At 36.0% G+C, this 17,356-nt stretch overlaps 1 protein-coding gene across 1 annotated transcript; it reads right to left on the reverse strand.

Moving 5' to 3' along the window:
• Positions 1–10,997: 10,997 nt before the first annotated feature.
• Positions 10,998–13,632, reverse strand: LOC120770394 (phosphoenolpyruvate carboxykinase [GTP]-like). The gene is made up of 2 exons (XM_040097825.1): positions 13,421–13,632; positions 10,998–13,167 (listed from the first exon to the last, which is right to left on the reverse strand). The coding sequence occupies exons 1-2, from the start codon at positions 13,450–13,452 to the stop codon at positions 11,256–11,258; spliced, it is 1,944 nt and encodes a 647-aa protein (XP_039953759.1). The 5' UTR covers positions 13,453–13,632; the 3' UTR covers positions 10,998–11,255.
• Between the last annotated feature and the right edge of the window lie 3,724 nt (positions 13,633–17,356).

A 17,356-nucleotide genomic window follows, 5' to 3' on the forward strand; every position in this document is an offset into this window, starting at 1 on the left:
CTGTGTGCGACTTACCGTGAGGCGTGTCAATTATTACGGTTGCTTGAAAACGATTCGCATTGGGATGATACGCTCAAGGATTCCGTGATATCTTCATCGCTGTATCAAATTCGCTCACTGTTTGCGATTATAATATCGACATGTTTCCCCTCAAATCCGAATGATTTGTGGATGAAATATAGGGATGACATGTCTGGGGATGTGTTGCATCGCGTGCGTTGTGAAACTTTGAATCCTGCATTTGAAATTACGGCAGAGATTTACAATGACACATTGCTCATAATAGAAGATATGTGTTTGTTAATGGCAAATAAAGTATTGTCGTGTTTGGGCCTGACAGCACCCAATCGTGCTATGCAAGATGCATTAACCATGAGTTGCAAAGAGAACTCCAGTACGATAGTCAAGCTATGACCGAAGCAGTTCGCACAACTGTTCCGCAATTGAACGAAGAACAAAGGATTGCGTACGATCGTTTAACACAAGCTGTAAACAGTGGGTCTGGGGGGATTTACTTTCTTGATTCTCCTGGGGGTACTGGGAAAACGTTCCTAATTTCATTGCTATTAGCAAAGATCCGATCGCAAAATAAGGTAGCCCTACCGTTGGCTTCATCTGGAATAGCAGCAACTTTATTAGAAGCCGGACGAACTGCACATTCAGCCTTAAAATTACCATTAAACATGCATATCAACGAAACGCCAGTTTGCAACATTGCCAAAAATAGCGCTATGGCGAAGACTCTCCAAGTATGCAAATTGATAATTTGGGACGAATGCACAATGGCCCACAAGAGGTCGCTGGAGGCACTAGATAGGACGTTAAAAGATTGACGTGATAACCAAAACATTTTTGGTGGAGCTATGATACTGTTGTCAGGTGATTTTCGTCAGACTCTTCCAGTAATTCCTCGATCGACTGTTGCTGACGAAATAAACGCATGTCTAAAATCATCAAATTTGTGGCGGCACGTAAAGACACTACAATTAACTACTAATATGCGAGTGTTTTTGCAACAAGATCAAACTGCGACTGTGTTTTCGAAGCAGTTGCTGGATATTGGCAATGGTAAGGTCGCGGTTGACAGCTCGACCGGATTAATGGCTTTTCCCACAGATTTCTGTCACTTCACAGAATCGAAAAAGGAGCTTATTCAGCGTATTTTTCCGGACATTAAACAACAATATAATAACCACGATTGTTTAAGTGAACGAGCAATATTGGAGAGTTGTTTACGTACAAATCAGTTGACACGACCACAAACCAGGATGACGTAGTCATCTATCCTACAGAATTTTTAAATTCATTGGACTTGCCTGGACTACCACCATATAATTTGAAATTAAAAGTAGGGTCTGTTGTCATCATGCTGCGTAATATTAATCAACCTCGACTTTGCAATGGAACGAGATTGGTTGTGAATCAATCATCGAAGCTAAAATAATCAAAGGAAAATACAAAGGAGAGGATGTCTCAATCCCACGAATACCTATGATTCCAACGGATTTGCTATTTGATTTTAAGAGGTTGCAATTTCCCGTGCGTCTGGCGTTTACGATGACCATAAATAAATCGCAAGGCCAATCGTTGCAAGTTTGCGGAATAAACTTAGAGTTTAGCTGTTTCGCACATGGACAATGACATGTCTGGCATGACACGTTGCGTGTTCGCGTGTCGGAAAACCAACATCCTTATTTATTTACGCACCGCAAAAAAAAACTAAAAATATTGTCTACCAGAAAGCACTATATTAATTAACTGTATATGATCATAACTGTGTTGTATTTAATTTAAGCAAAGATTTGTTTATCATGTTCACAGTCCAGAAAAGAGCACATCCAAGAAAATTTTAAATTTTTGTATATGAAGTGTATAAATATAAATAAATGACTTAATATGTACATATATAATATGTGCATTTGGATCCTTAATGTCAACGTGTATTAGTAACTCTTTATTTCCATCAACTTGGCTCCATCTACTTGGGAACCACTTGGCTCGCCAGGAAGTACTAGGCGACTCGGACAAATCTGATTCGATCAGAACATTATCAATGTTGAGCTGCTGGTCTTCAATAACATCAATATCTACCAGAACATTCTTGATGTTGGGCTTTTGGCTGTCTTCAATAACTTGAATGTCCTGTATGTCTTCGGCCGATAAATTTAATTCACAGAATGTCTCCTCAGATGATGAAGATGGCATTGTAGAAACGTGTTTTGGTTTAGATAGCAGCTTTTGCTTTAATATATTTTTTGTACTTTTGCCCTGTTCACGCGTATTATTCGTTCTACATTCTTACCACACTGGTACAAAATCTGAAGGTAACAGCGATTATGTTATAATTTAATACAATCTGGACAATTATTATTTTTTTTCTGCCGTTGCATCCACTTTTTACAAAACGGACAATGCATTTTAAGGAGTTAAGGGATATATAGCTTCACTATAACTATATTATAGTTGTTTGAATTCTTTATTTTCTCGATGACAGATGTAGTTCTTCTTCTTTTCCTAACCATTGCCATCGTCAAAAAAAAAACGACAGATGTAGTTTGATAGTTATAGTGTAAATATTTGTCAGTATTCACTCAAAAAAATTTGTCTATGGTAAAATGTCACTTGAAATGTTAACGTCTCTTTGCTGTGCATCTATACTATAATTCTTTAATATTCCTAAAAATCTAAAAGCAGCAAATTTCAATAAAATTAAAAAAGTATTGTGTCTTGTGTTTGTGACTTACTAAATATGCCTCCAATAATTAGGCGGTGCGAAGTTCGCCGGGTCAGCTAGTACATATGTATATAAAAATGAATCGCAAAATGTGTTGCTAAGCGCATAACTCAACAACGCCTGGACCAATCTTGCCAATTCTTTTTTTAAAATATTCTTTGAGGTTCAAGGACAGCAAGAAAAATTCGAATAGTTGCCGGAAAACGCCTAAAAACAGCCCTTTTCTTTTTCCCATACAAACGTTATATAAAAATGAATGTTTGTTTGTTGGAAACGCTAAGAGAACGGCTGCACCAATCTTGATGAAATTTTCTGAAGTTGTTCGTTGTGGATCGGGGAAGGTTTAAAAATAAAAATATTTTTTATGAGGAAAAGTCGGAAAATTGGACAATTCCAAAAAGTAACCTTTTTCAATATAATTTTTTTTCAATTTTTGTTTGTTTTGCTTTTTATTATTTTGATTTGTAAATTATTTGAATCGTTCAATTTCGGCCGCTTGCTTTTTGATACCGGCTATTCAAAAGAAAAATTATTGAAAATTATTCAGTAAACACTTTATGTGTGTTTCACACAAACTGATCAATTACATATTGAAATTTGTTACGAAGCCACGAAGAGGTCGCGCTAATATCGGTCGGCGTTCTTTTCGTCACGATGTCACAGCACGACTTTTCAAACAACAGCTACAATGTTTGATGGACTTTATCTTGAAATGAAGGATGTATTCTGTTGAGTAGCAAAAAAGAGGTTTGCCGCACCCACACATTCTTCTTTGGATGGGGATGGTGGTGTAACCAATCAAATTGATGAAATCATATCCGCGAAAATGCCTGATCCAGAGATAGATCCAGAATTATACGAAGTGGTGAGTGGAAATGATGAATAGCCACTGTATCGGCGTCGCTCACCAGACAACAATGGCAGAACATATAGCATGCAACTTGGAGGCGTGAATATCGAAGTTGACAACACATGGATCGTACCATATTCGCCACTGTTGTCTACTGTCGTGAACTTTACTTACTTTTGCAATTCATGAAAGTTTTCCGACTGTTGTGCGCCTTGCGGTTCAATTTCATTTGAGGCATTGCATATTGTGAATGGTGCAGTGTGTGCAACTTTTTGAGAAGCATGCCAGCAATTGCAATTGCTGAAACATGATAATAACTAGAAACAAACGATGGACAATGCGGTAGCTACTTCGCATGCCACTGAAGTTCGCACACTTTTCGCGAAGATCATTTCGACATATCAGCCTTCAAATTCGCGTCAATTATGGGATACGAAAAAAATTACATGGCCGAAGAAATTTTACATCGTGTTCGCTAAGAATTGGAAATGGCCAAATTCCGGTTGATACTTCCAGTGCTTTGATATCAATTTCACCTGCCTTTTGTCAATTCACTTCTACGAAAGATTACCACATCACGAATGTTTATCGGAACATTGGCCAAATTACGATAATTATCGTAACTGCGATTGTTTGAGAGCACGCGCAACTTTAGTTTCCAAAATACCGATGTTAATGACTTAAACAGGAAGATTCAAAGTCAAATTGTGGAAGGTTTGCGCTCATACATATCATACAGTGGAATTTCTATATTCTTTAGAGAGGCTTGATATGCCGCATCATCATTTGCGTCTCAAAGTTGGATCTATCACTATTATACGTGGCGTGTTCACAAGTTGGAAACCCATCTTCTCTATACATTTACGCACCAGAACAGAAACCAAAAAATTTTGTTTATCAAGCTGCGCTGCATTAAAAAAATGTAGAAAAATTGCAAATAAATGATTTTCAACACAATAAAAATTCAACTTTCTTTTCATTTCAAAGCACATAATTTCACGCAGGACAACGGCTGCGGGGTCAACTAGTTTTAAATAAAAATATAAAAAATATTTTTTAATTAATTATTTTTTATTTTACTAAATTACATATATTTATTTTGACTACTAACTACTATGAAGATGTGCCAAATGAACTTAAATGTTAAAAAAAAATTAATGACCTTCACATACTTATGTATGCATATTCGCATTATTTCGTTATCATATCTTTATTTGTATCAATAGAATTTCTATGGTATATACATACATACATACTACGTATGTATGTAAATTAAAAACTCTGTTTAGTTCAGTGGTCGGCAGGAGAGGATCTGTAACTGTGTTGGTGAGCACGAAAACAAAGTAGCCCAGTGAGAAATTGGAATTAAAATTATGCAAATTTTATAAATAATGAAGAGTATAATGAAAATTAACAAAATGTCTTTTAAGGATATATTCCCTATTATCTTTAAAAGACTTGGAACACAAAAGGCATTGCATGGCACCAAAGGCATTTAGAATCATAAAATATTTCTCGCAGGGCATATTTGGTTTTGCGCTATAGTCTTGCGCAGGAATAATGGGATGCCCAACTTATTCCAGTGTGAGAGCGCTTCAAAATAAGCGTTTTTTATAACATTTTCCATTGTGGCCACATCGAACGAAATAAGAATTTTTGGGCATTTAAATTAAAACGCCCAACGTTTATTACGATTGCAAATTATTATATATTGGACTTTTAATATATGGCGAAACCACTTAAATCCTTTTTTATGATTTTATTATATATTAAAACAACTGACTTTCGATCTTTCAATACTTAATAAGGTGAATTAAGCCTGTTAGACGTCAATTAATGAATGTTTTTAATCATTTGTAATAGAAAATGATTTCTATTATGCATCAAATTACAAAACGTTTCATGAAATATGTTTAAATTTCGCATTTTCTTTGATTTTCATTGTTTTAAATTTTTATTAACGATCTTGAACGGCGGCAACAAATTTATTCGTTGCTGGCTCGACAACGACTGAACGATAGAGCGTAAGCGTACGTGTGAAGTTAGTTTGCACCAGAGAACGTAAATTTATAATATACGTTCTCTGCTTTTAAGTTCTCTGCTCTGTCTGTACGTTCTCTGCTTTATGAATTTATTTAGTTTCTAACCGTTGGTAGTGGACTCTGCTGAGTGGATAAATGTGGAACGCAATTAATCGCTGAGCTCGTAAATAAATAATCGACACATTGTCTCCAATATCATAGATGGCGCTATTACATGACATAATACTAGAGAATGACAATCAGGTTCTCTGATACCTCTAGTGGTAACTAGAAACTTTTTTTCATTATTAGGCGCGTTTTATTTGATCGGCAAATTAAGCTATCATGTTGCCTTGTCTTAAGCTATCATAGCTTGTATATTAGCTTAGAATGGTCAAATAAAACACGATTATTAATGATAAATCATCGAATTTGAGCACGTGTTTTTGAAGATTACTGTTTTCCTTATACTTAATATGATGAAAAGAGGAAAAAATTGATGAGTAGTTTCTACTTTCTGTGTACTCTGTTTAGCATTTTTGCAGAATATTTTATACACTTTAATTTTTGCCAAATAGAAGAAGCATAGACACTTTGTCTACACCCACTTTAGTATATAGCTCTTTTTATTTCTAACTTAATGCTATAGTTTTTTAAAAGAAATATAGGCAAATGGAAGTTAGTAAATAAGTAATTGTAATTGCAACTTCAATTCGTTTAATTTTTAATTGATTTATTTACACATATTTTTATATATGCTATTGTAGACGGACTGCTGAAAGAAAGTCACAGACAGATGGTGCGTTAAAAATTGGATAATTTTTTTTAAATTTATATAATTTTCTTTTAATTTGTATACTTCTTCTTTCGCTACGTGGCGCCAATTGGATATCCCAAGCGTAGCCAGGTCTTTCTCCACCTGGTCCTTCCAATGGAGTGGAGGTCTTCCTCTTCCTCTGCTTCCCCCGGCGGGTGCTGCGTCGAATACTTTCAGAGCTGGAGTGTTTTCGTCCATCCGGACAACATGACCTAGGCAGCGTAGCCGCTGTCTTTTAATTCGCTGAACTATGTCGATGTCGTCGTATATCTCGTACAGCTCACCGTTCCATCGAATGCGATATTCGCCGTGGCCAAAGCGCAGGGGACCATAAATCTTTCGCAGAACTTTTCTCTCGAAAACACGCAACGTCGACTCATCCTTTGTTGACATCATCCAAGCCTCTGCACCATATAGCAGGACGGAAATAATGAGGGACTTATAGAGTTTGGTTTTTGTTCGTCAGGAGAGGAAAATATACGAAACTATCTACAACTTCAAAGTTATGACTGTCAACAGTGACGTGAGTGCCAAGTTGCGAGTGCGACGACTGTTTGTTTGATGACAGGAGATATTTCGTCTTGCCCTCGTTCACTGCCAGACCCATTTGCTTTGCTTCCTGTCCAGTCTGGAGAAAGAACTAACGGCGCGGCTGTTGAGGCCGATGATATCAATATCATCGACATACGCCAGCAGCTGTACACTCTTATAAACGATTGCACCTGCTCGATTAAGTTCTGCAGCTCGAATTATTTTCTCCAGCAGCAGGTTGAAGAAGTCGCAGGATAGGGAGTCGCCTTGTCTGAAACCTCGTCTGGTATTGAACGGCTCGGAGAGGTCGTTCGCGATCCTGACGGAGCTTCTGGTATTTCTCAACGTCAGTTTACACAGCCGTATTAGTTTTGCGGGGATACCAAATTCAGACAACGCGGCATAGAGGCAGCTCCTTTTCGTGCTGTCGAAAGCAGCTTTGAAATCGCCGAAGAGGTGGTGTGTGTCGATTCTCCTTTCACGGGTCTTTTCCATGGCGCATGGTGAATATCTGGTCGGTTGTTGATTTTCCAGGTCTAAAGCCACACTGATAAGGTCCAATCAGTTTGTTGACGGTGGGATTTAATCTTTCACACAATACGCTCGATAGAACCTTATACGCGATGTTGAGGATCCCACGGTAGTTGGCGCAGATTGTGGGGTCTCCTTTTTTATGGATTGGGCAGAGCACACTTAAATTCCAATCGTTGGGCATGTTTTCGTCCGACCATATTTTGCAAAGAAGCTGATGCATGCTCCTTATCAGTTCTTCGCCGACGAGTTTGAATACCTCGGCCGGTAATCCATCGGCCCCCGCTGCTTTGTTGTTCTTCAGACGGGTAATTGCTATTTCAGCAGGCTAGAGAAGTGTTCCCTCCATAATTTAAGTATGCTCTGGGCATTATGTGACTAGATCGCCTTTGGGGGTTCTACAAGAATATGCTCCGGTCTTGAAACTTTCTGTAAGCCGCCGCATTTATGGCCACTGTAGTAAATGCCACAAGGACCTACTCGTCTCAGTCCTTGTTCCGTCCATCGCATTTCTTGGACGGCGGTGATGTCATCCTTCACTCTAACGAGCACATCAACCAGCTGGGCAGCGGCACCTTCCCAATTAAAGGACCGGACATTCCAGGTGCATGTCTTCAATTCGAAGTCTTTATATCGTTTGCCATGGTCGTCATCAAAAGGGGGGTCACTCATCCGAGGCTTGTTGTTCCTTTTCATTGGGGGTGTTTTTTTACATGGCGGGTGCCTAACCCAGCGCACAACCCTATGTAGAGGATGTTTCGCCTCCTCACTTTAGCTCGCCTTCAAACGGATGTTCTTGGGCTACCCAGAGGATACTTGGTCAAAGACCGGAAGTTGTGAGCTGCTTGAGCCATGTGCAAAAGAATCGTTTCTGGCCACTCCCAAGTGAATGGCGATCAGAGAACTTTCCTCACTAGCGTGAACTTCTACACATGACCCCATCCTCCTTGTATCCTTAATTTGTAAACACTTAACTAATAATTAAATGGAACTTTCAATGGATACATTGTATTTCACCATACTCATATTTTGAGTGAACGCGGGCAAAGTCGGTAACCCCTATTCATACTCGTATAAGAGGGGTTTCTGGTCTAGATGCCTAAGTTTTAGGCATTTTCAAATTAAATTTAAAAATTAAAAACATTTTTCTATGAATTTTTTGTACGTTTTTTTTTATTTAAAGAATATAAAAAAAACATAAAAATATCGAATTATAAATCGGCGGAGTGGGGGCTGAAAAACAATGGTGGTTGTTATCTAAAACAAATTGAATAGATAGAGAGATGTTTAACAAAGCTAAGTAGAACCCAATATTCATGTAAATCATCTCACAAAGACTAGTTTCGAAAAAAAACGAATTCTATTGCTGTTTGTTTAAATAAAGTGTTCACTTATGCGAAAATGTGAGGGCCATATATTATTGCCTGTTTATGCTAATCAGGGGTGTTGTGGAATCCAAGACAGAATTGCTTAGCTGTCAGAATTGCAAACCAATTACACAGGACAACTGCTAATCTGGGGGTGAGAACCAATTTAAAAGGTCATAAAAAAAAACTGACACATACGAACGCCAAACCCTTTGAGGGTTTTACTATACTGACCTAGTACCATCACCCTGACTTGGAATTTCTCACCCCCCAGACAATAATCCCAAAAATGTTCCACAGTGTTATCAAGGGTGTCACAGAATCTGATTGGATTTTCGTCTTTTCGAACATACGCAAAACCAATATTCGATCCAAATGTGACAAAACTTGCAAATGAATACATTTGGAGGCAATCCTATTAAAGTTTTTAATAAGTTCCGAATTAAAGAAAGATTTTAAGAGACAACATTTATAGATGGAATTTATAGATGGGAATTCGAAATATTGTCGACGCTAGAAGGGAAATAGTGACCGAGCGATATATGAGCGCTTGGGCAGAAAGCGAAACTTTGACTCGGTTTTTCATTTTTACGATTTTTCTTAATTGGCGGGCAGGATTGGAAAAACTAAACATATGGAAATGGGGCAAAGTTTATTATCTTTGGCATTAAATTATCTTCTATTTAAACTAAAAAAAAAATTAAGAAAATTTAAGTTTGAACATATGTTTAAGCAACATAAAGTGACATTTTTTTGGTCAAAAATCACTTTAAAAAAAAATTTAGAATTTAATTTTTTGAAATTTTCCGAGTTTAACTTGAACATAAGTTATTAACAAATACGAATCTCTTTAAATTTTTTGTTTCCGACAGAAATTGCAACCTGCATACTTTCCGCCGTCCGACAAATGCACACGCGAGATGCATCGGGCAATTGTTTCCCTAAGGCACAGTATCAAAGAATTCGTATCCAAAAAATTTTCGGGTGATGTTTATATGTATATATAACTATAAGCCCTCGAAATCCCGCTTTAATTAATTATTTCTTTCCCTCCCAAAAAAAAAAACATCAAGCAAAGCGGCTCCCCCACTTAAATATCCGCATTTTTTCCAAAACTCATTAATTAAGACATTTCGCACTTTATTCTTATGTTTTCTCCTATAGAAATAAACATAAATCAGTTCGTAACAATAAAATAACTCGATTTCTTAACTTACATTTCAAATCTGCGTGCGACTATCTTCTTGCTTTGTTTCTGACAGCAAAACCGATATAATTGGTTTCAGTGACATCCAAAACCGATACAAATTCCGTTTCGAATATCAAACCAATAATGACTGAATTCATGACACCTACTGCTTTTTTTTTATTGGTTTCAATTCTGATTCCGACAACTTTGAGGTTCCACAACACCCCTGAATATTCCTGTGAATGGTGGTTTTCTTAAATTTTTTTTTTAATTTTGACTGTCAACATAAAAGTGGCGACTGTTGCCTGGCAAAGCATAAAAAGATGAAAGTTGTTCAACACCTTGCTTCGCTTGCTGCGTTTCGCTTTGATGTGAATGTACTCATACAAAAGCAAACATGTAACTTTCTGCCAAAGCAAATGTCTGACGCATAGCGAAGTAAAAGTTCTATGTGAATTAGGCATAACTGCTTTTCACATTCGTCACTAAACAGCCTAGTTTTAAATGCCTGTTTTTTAATTTTTTAAAATATAAAGAGTTTAAAATTTGTTTAGGAACGATTAGATTATAAAAATCTAGAGTTTATTACAATAGTAAACAAAGGAAATTCTTAACATAATAAGATACTTATATAATATCAAAAGAATTACAAAAGTATTTTTTTAAATCAATTGTGGAAAATCATTTTATCATTATTTTAAAGATATTTAATGTATTCCTACTCAAAGATAAAATAACGCAAAATACTAACAACTGGTATTTAGCAGTTCTATTTGTTTAGTGCCTAGAATTATTTAAATTCCTTTAAATACTTATTTGCCTTTTTGTAGTGTAATTATGTACTATTGGTTTTTTACGGTAATTAAGAAGGGTCGCAGTTACTGTAAATGCATTATGCGTATTATGCTAAATTCCAAATAATCCCAATTCTTTAAATTATTTCACTATTTTACTGTACGAGTCGCTATTTTAAGTAAAACGTGTCCCCTTTCGCACGTATGTTCCTAATGGATGAAAAATGTGAAATCAACAGATTTTACAAATTCTGCTCTCGGCAATTTTTACATGAATTCCTGAACACAACACATCAAATCGTTTAAATAAATACAGATGAATGTTGTTATATTCTAAATACATTATATGGCACATGCTTTTTAAAAGTAGTTAAAATCTCTATACAGTATAGTTTAATAAATTCTGAGTATTCAATACAATTTAAATTTGCGCAACGTGTTCTTTAAGTTGGTTTAATTCGTTATAAATATCTTCAGGCAAGTCGGATCCTACTTGAGATTCAAAGTAGTTACGAATTTCCGATACCTCTTCCAACCAGAACTCCTTTGGCAAAGAGAATAGTTCTTTGTAATCGATGTTGACCTTCATGCTTTCCAAATTAAGATCCCCCTCGGCTGGTATTCTACCTATAGCAACATCAGCATAACATTGCTCTCCACTGCACCGACGCAAAATCCATTCCAAAACTCGTGAATTCTCACCATATCCAGGCCAAATGAATTTTCCATTCGAGCCTTTGCGGAACCAGTTGACATGAAAAATTTTGGGAACGTTTCCACGGTTTTCCATACTCAACCAATGTTGGACGTAGTGGCCAAAATTATAACCAAAAAATGGACGCATAGCGAAAGGATCGTGCATTATTACTTTGCCCTTATGTTCAGCAGCAGCTGTTGATTCACTGCGCATTGCTGCACCAACAAACACTCCATGAGCCCAGCTGCGTGACTCATATATTAAGGGTACTCCTTCTGGTCGTCTCCCGCCAAACAAAATTGCACTGATTGGAACGCCTTGTGGATTCTCCCAATGGGTATCAATAATGGGACATTGGGCAGCTGGTGTACAAAAACGAGAGTTAGGATGTGCGGCTGGCTCGCCTGAATCCTTAGTCCAAGGTTTGCCATGCCAATCAGTAATTTGGACACCTGGAGCCAAGCTGCTCTCCATACCTTCCCAGTAAACACCACCATCTGAGGTATAGGCCACATTGGTAAAAATCGTATTTTTAAAAATTGTAGCCATGGCGATTGGATTAGTTTCTACAGAAGTACCGGGAGCAACACCAAAGAAACCATTTTCGGGGTTTATAGCACGTAAAACTCCTTCACTGTCGAATTTCATCCATGCGATATCGTCACCAACACATTCCACTTTGTATCCGGCTAGAGATGGATTCAACATAGCCAAGTTAGTTTTACCGCAAGCTGAAGGGAATGCCGCGGTAATGTATTTCTTCTCTCCTTTCGGGTCGGTAATGCCCAAAATAAGCATATGTTCCGCCAACCAACCTTCACGTTTAGCTATGGTGCTACCAATACGCAATGCAAAACATTTTTTGCCAAGAAGGGAATTACCTCCATAACCCGAACCGTAAGAAACTATTAAATTCTTAGCAGGTTTATGCAAAATAATAGTACGCTCTGGATCACACGGCCATGAAGAGTATTCAATAACTCCGTTGGAAGGATTACCAACTGAATGTAAAGCACGTACAAACTCCTCTTGCTTTTTCAATTGCTCTAGGACTGGTGCACCCATGCGGGCCATGATGCGCATAGAAGCAACGACATATGGTGAATCGGTGACTTCGATTCCAATTTTTGAGAGTGGTGAACCCAATGGACCCATACTAAATGGAACAACGTACATTGTACGTCCTTTCATGCAGCCAGGAAAACGCTCTTGAATTGCTTGATCGAAGCTTGATGGAGAAATCCAATTACCTAGAGTACCCTTTACACCTTCTATTGGTGTAGGAACGCTTTCATTCTTTTGCTCAGTGCATATAAATGTACGAGCTTCTACACGTGCAACATCTGCAGGATTCGTGCGAGCTAACCAACAATTTTCGTATTTAGGAAGAGGTATAATGGTTCCATCGTCCAACATCAATTTCAGCAATATTTTGTTTTCAATATCGGATCCATCACAAATGTGCACTTGATCGGGTTGGCAAAGAGCTACTGACTCCTCAACAAAGATTTTGACAGCGGGTGTCAAATTGGATACATTGCCGTAAGAAACATTGGTACCACGTATATGACTATATAAGCCAAAGTTGGTTTGCTGGTTCTTGTTTTGTTGAGGTACTGAGCAGTTTCCAAAAGGTCTGTAATATTAAAAAATACGTTTGGAACTTTATATTTTCAATATATTTAATTATTGTCAGACATACATATCCTTGTAAATAAAATCAATTTATGTGTATGTACGTATAGGTTTAGAATTATTATTTTTTCTTTCCATTTGGGTATGAGTACCTTATATGACACACATACATATGTACATATGTATATATGTATATATGTATGTATGTATGTACATCACACAAGAAGATAAAAAATTTGTAGGAAAACACTTACACTTGTTTGGGTTGTTCAATAATCTCAGGCATCGTTTTGTTTTGAAGTATGTAACGTTGAATTTAATTAACAGAAAAATCACAATTTTTATCACAATGTTTAGAATTCGTTCACTTTTACTTTCATATGTTTCTCCAAAGTTTTTTATCAAAACTCAATTTTCTTCTCAGACCACTGACTTTTTGTTCACTTGATCTTTCCATTTACTCTGAACTCGAGTAACTAATGTCTTCAAGCAACAAACAGCTCGCTTTTATAGCCGACAACAAGCGTGAGTAGGCCAACTGAACTCGTTATCTATGTTATAAACAACGAGCCCACCCGAACCGAGACCCGTTCCAACAAATGCACTATAAACAGGCCTCTTCTGAGTGTTTTTTTGTTGCTTTGTGCTGATGTCGTCCCAACACAATGAAATAAAACAGCACTAAGAAAACACCACGTTATCTCGTTGCTCGATCATTCTCCATGGCGAACAAAGCATGTTAAACAGGCTTCACACACGAAAATTTTTGTTGCTCATTATCATTAAATTTACGATTCACAGCCCCAACTAGAGGAAACAGGGCATAATTGCAGTCATGTAAACTCTATAAAATGAAAAGGAATGCCAAACTAAACAAATTGTTACGAACAAGAACACCCTTTTTTCTCTCTTCGCCTACTAATCGAGTTTGGGCAACAAAGGCCTTTGTATGCGAACGCAGGCTAAGCGTACCTGCATATAGCACATACTTGTTTGTGTGAGTTGAGTATAGCATTTTTGAACCGGAGTAGACGGAATGCTCGTGCAATATAAAAATAGTTAATGATTGTGGTATACTTATGCATGTACATAAGTATGTAAATAAATGTATACAAGACGAGTACTAAATGGTGCTATGTTATTGGCTGAAATTTAGGAGGCTCGTCTTTGAAAATGTTGCATTTCTGGTTTTAGTTCTAAATAATGAGATGGCTTTGTTCGAATTTCGTCTCTAAAAGAACAAGTGTAGAAATGTATAGTATGTGTATTTATAAATTCATACATACATAAGTATGTATTAAAAAAATTATTTGAGTATGTAAGACATAGTAAGTGTATTAGTTTGATCCGTGTTTGGTGTTTGGGGTAGTATCAATGTTCTGTGAGCAGTTGATTTAAGTATATTTGTTGTCTTTGTTTGCATTTGCTTAACTTTAACGTATGTATGTATGTATAATAGGGACAAATCCATTAAATTATTTCAAAGACCAAAAATTTTACCAATATACATACATATGTACATACATACATAGGTTCTAATCACTAGTTACTATGCCACGATGCTTGAATGAGTACTTTGTTTTTATTTTATTTCCCGTCAGTTATTTCTAGAATTACGCCGTCATTCTGCTACGTACAGTTGACAGCAGAAAATAAAAGGAAGAAAACTAAAATAAACGAGGCAAAGTGCATTTTAACTATTTTGCATGTAAAATGAAGGTAAAACTATACAAGAAAAATATGAAGAAAATAGCCAATGCAAAGAACTAAGGAACGAAGAAAAGACAAAATCTTAAACGATTTCACTAAATGTTGGTACATTACGGGGCATCTTGACAGGATAAAATGTACTACATAAGCACATATGTACATATGTATGTATATGTTATACTAACTGTGGAGACTAATTAGTATTCCATATATTGAAAGCAATAAGCTCACTTCAGCAGTTTGACAGCGCAGTTTTCATTTCTATGGAAATTTCGAAGAGGCAACATATCCCATTTGCACATACTTATGTATGTATGTAAGTATGCCGACGGCATTTTCATTTCGGTAATATGAAATTTAGTAGAGCGAGTATTATGACGGTTGTGTTATATTATAAAAATAAAGTACATTTTCAAAATAACATTTTTCCAAAAAATTAAAATTTAGTTTAATATTGTTAATTTATGCAAATTGGGTTGGGAATGAGCGAAGTCTTAAATTTAATAAACTTATACAAGCATAAATCAAAATATCATTGCTCATTTTAAATTTATTATTTTAATTGGTATATAAAATTTATGCCGCAATTATTATATAGTAGTCCGAAAATATGACTTTTTATTTTTCCCAGAAATACATTTGTAAAAAAAAGGATCTTTATCCTTTTTTTTTATTTTCCACATAAAAGATTTAAACAGTTCAAGAGCTCAAAACATGAGCTACATCAACTACCTACCCGATGGCATTTCGCAATGTGATAAAATAAAATTTTTAAGAGCTCAAAGCATGTGTTACATCAGCTCGAACCTACCTATCCTACGCCTTTGCGCAAATGATTATGTTATGTCCACATACAGATTTAGCAATGGCAATAGCAATAGATTTGATATTTACCGTGGGATTCTGTACTGTGATACTGTCTCAAGTCTCTAAATTTGAGATTTTGAGTTAGATACAATTTTTGAGACTTGAGACGATTTTGCTATTCTGTAAGTGACAGTCACAAAATCTATTACATTTCATTATTCAGAGATGTTTTTAAACTTGAATGAAAATAAATATGTCGATAACAAATATTAAATTTTCTATAACATAGTCAAAAAACATAATTATCAATAAAAGTAAAAATATATGTTGGCTTTGTTTCATAATATTTACAAAATTTATGTTAAATTGATTTATTTTTAACCTTTTCGTGTTTGAGTTGCTTACAAAATAGAAAATAACTACAATCGATTAATATCTGTGATGATCTCTATTCAGTATATTCAAAATGGCAGACAAGAGTTCTTTTTGGTTTTGTGACCTGCTAATTACCAGGTCTCAAGTTTGAGTCAATATTTTGAGACTAACGCTAGAGACTGTTTAGTGAATAGTAACTAGTCACAAATTGAGATTTTACCTCAAAATGTCTCAAACAGAGACTAGAGACTGGTTACAGAATCCCGCTATTAGTATGCAATAAATTTTAACCTGTCGAGATGCCCCGTTAAGCCAAAGAAAATAAATTTAAAACTTCCTTGTACTGATGTATCTAGTATTATGTTTTTATAAACGATCTCAGATATTTATTTAAGAGACTCAATTCGAACAAAGCCGCGGGTAAAGTTTATATAAGTACATAGATATGTACAGTTAGTCATATAAGTATGTATACACCAGCTCTGTCTTTACAAATTGTTGGAATTAACGCATTTCTCAAAAATATAATCAAAAAAAAAATTTCAAGGAATTTGAGTATTGGTAGGCGGTTATATAAGCACACAAATTTAACTGTTAATTTTATAACCCGTTAGGCACACATGGCTTTGTTGATGATGAGAATGAAATTTATATCACAAAAGTTAGTATACAGAGTGGGTTGCTTGGTGAATCTATGTATCTTATTTTTCGTTTTTATTTACAAAAGTTCAAGCAATTTAAATAAACAATTGAAAGTGAGTTTAAACAATAGAAGAAATATATATTTTTTAATTTATGACATAATTTTCAGCGATGGCACCGAGAGGAAAAGAGATTTCTGACGATTTGAAAACTTTGATAATAAAATATCACAAAGAAAATAAATCCTTACGTGAAATCGGTCGTTTAGTAGATAAAAGTTTTGCTACAATACAAAAGATCGTTACTAAGTATAAAACTCTGGGAAACACAGCAAACAAGTCGCGCTCCGGTCGCCCACGGGTCTTCAGTCATAGGCTAATAGCTTAATTGTACGCAAAGTAAGAACAAATCCCAAACTTAGTGCCCCTAAATTAAAATCTGAAATGGAAAATGAGATTGGAAAACATTGTAGTACCCAAACTATTCGACGTATATTGTATAATGCTGGCTATCATGGACGTAGTATTAGGAAAAAGCCGTTCGTGAGTACCGTCAACCGACATAAACGGATCGCATTTGCAAAAGATTACGAAAAGCATGACCAAACATTCTGGAACCAAGTCATATTTTCAGACGAATGCAAATTTAGTATATGT

Source organism: Bactrocera tryoni, chromosome 3 (assembly GCF_016617805.1).
Source record: "Bactrocera tryoni isolate S06 chromosome 3, CSIRO_BtryS06_freeze2, whole genome shotgun sequence".
NCBI classification, from domain to species: Eukaryota; Metazoa; Arthropoda; class Insecta; order Diptera; family Tephritidae; genus Bactrocera; species Bactrocera tryoni.

Excerpts from the sequence above, each read along its gene's own strand:
- LOC120770394 (XM_040097825.1), bottom strand. The coding sequence starts at position 13,452 with ATGCCTGAGATTATTGAACAACCCAAACAAGT. Across the intron at positions 13,168-13,420 it reads ATTGAACAACCCAAACAAGT|ACCTTTTGGAAACTGCTCAG; the intron begins GTAAGTGTTTTC and ends TTAATATTACAG.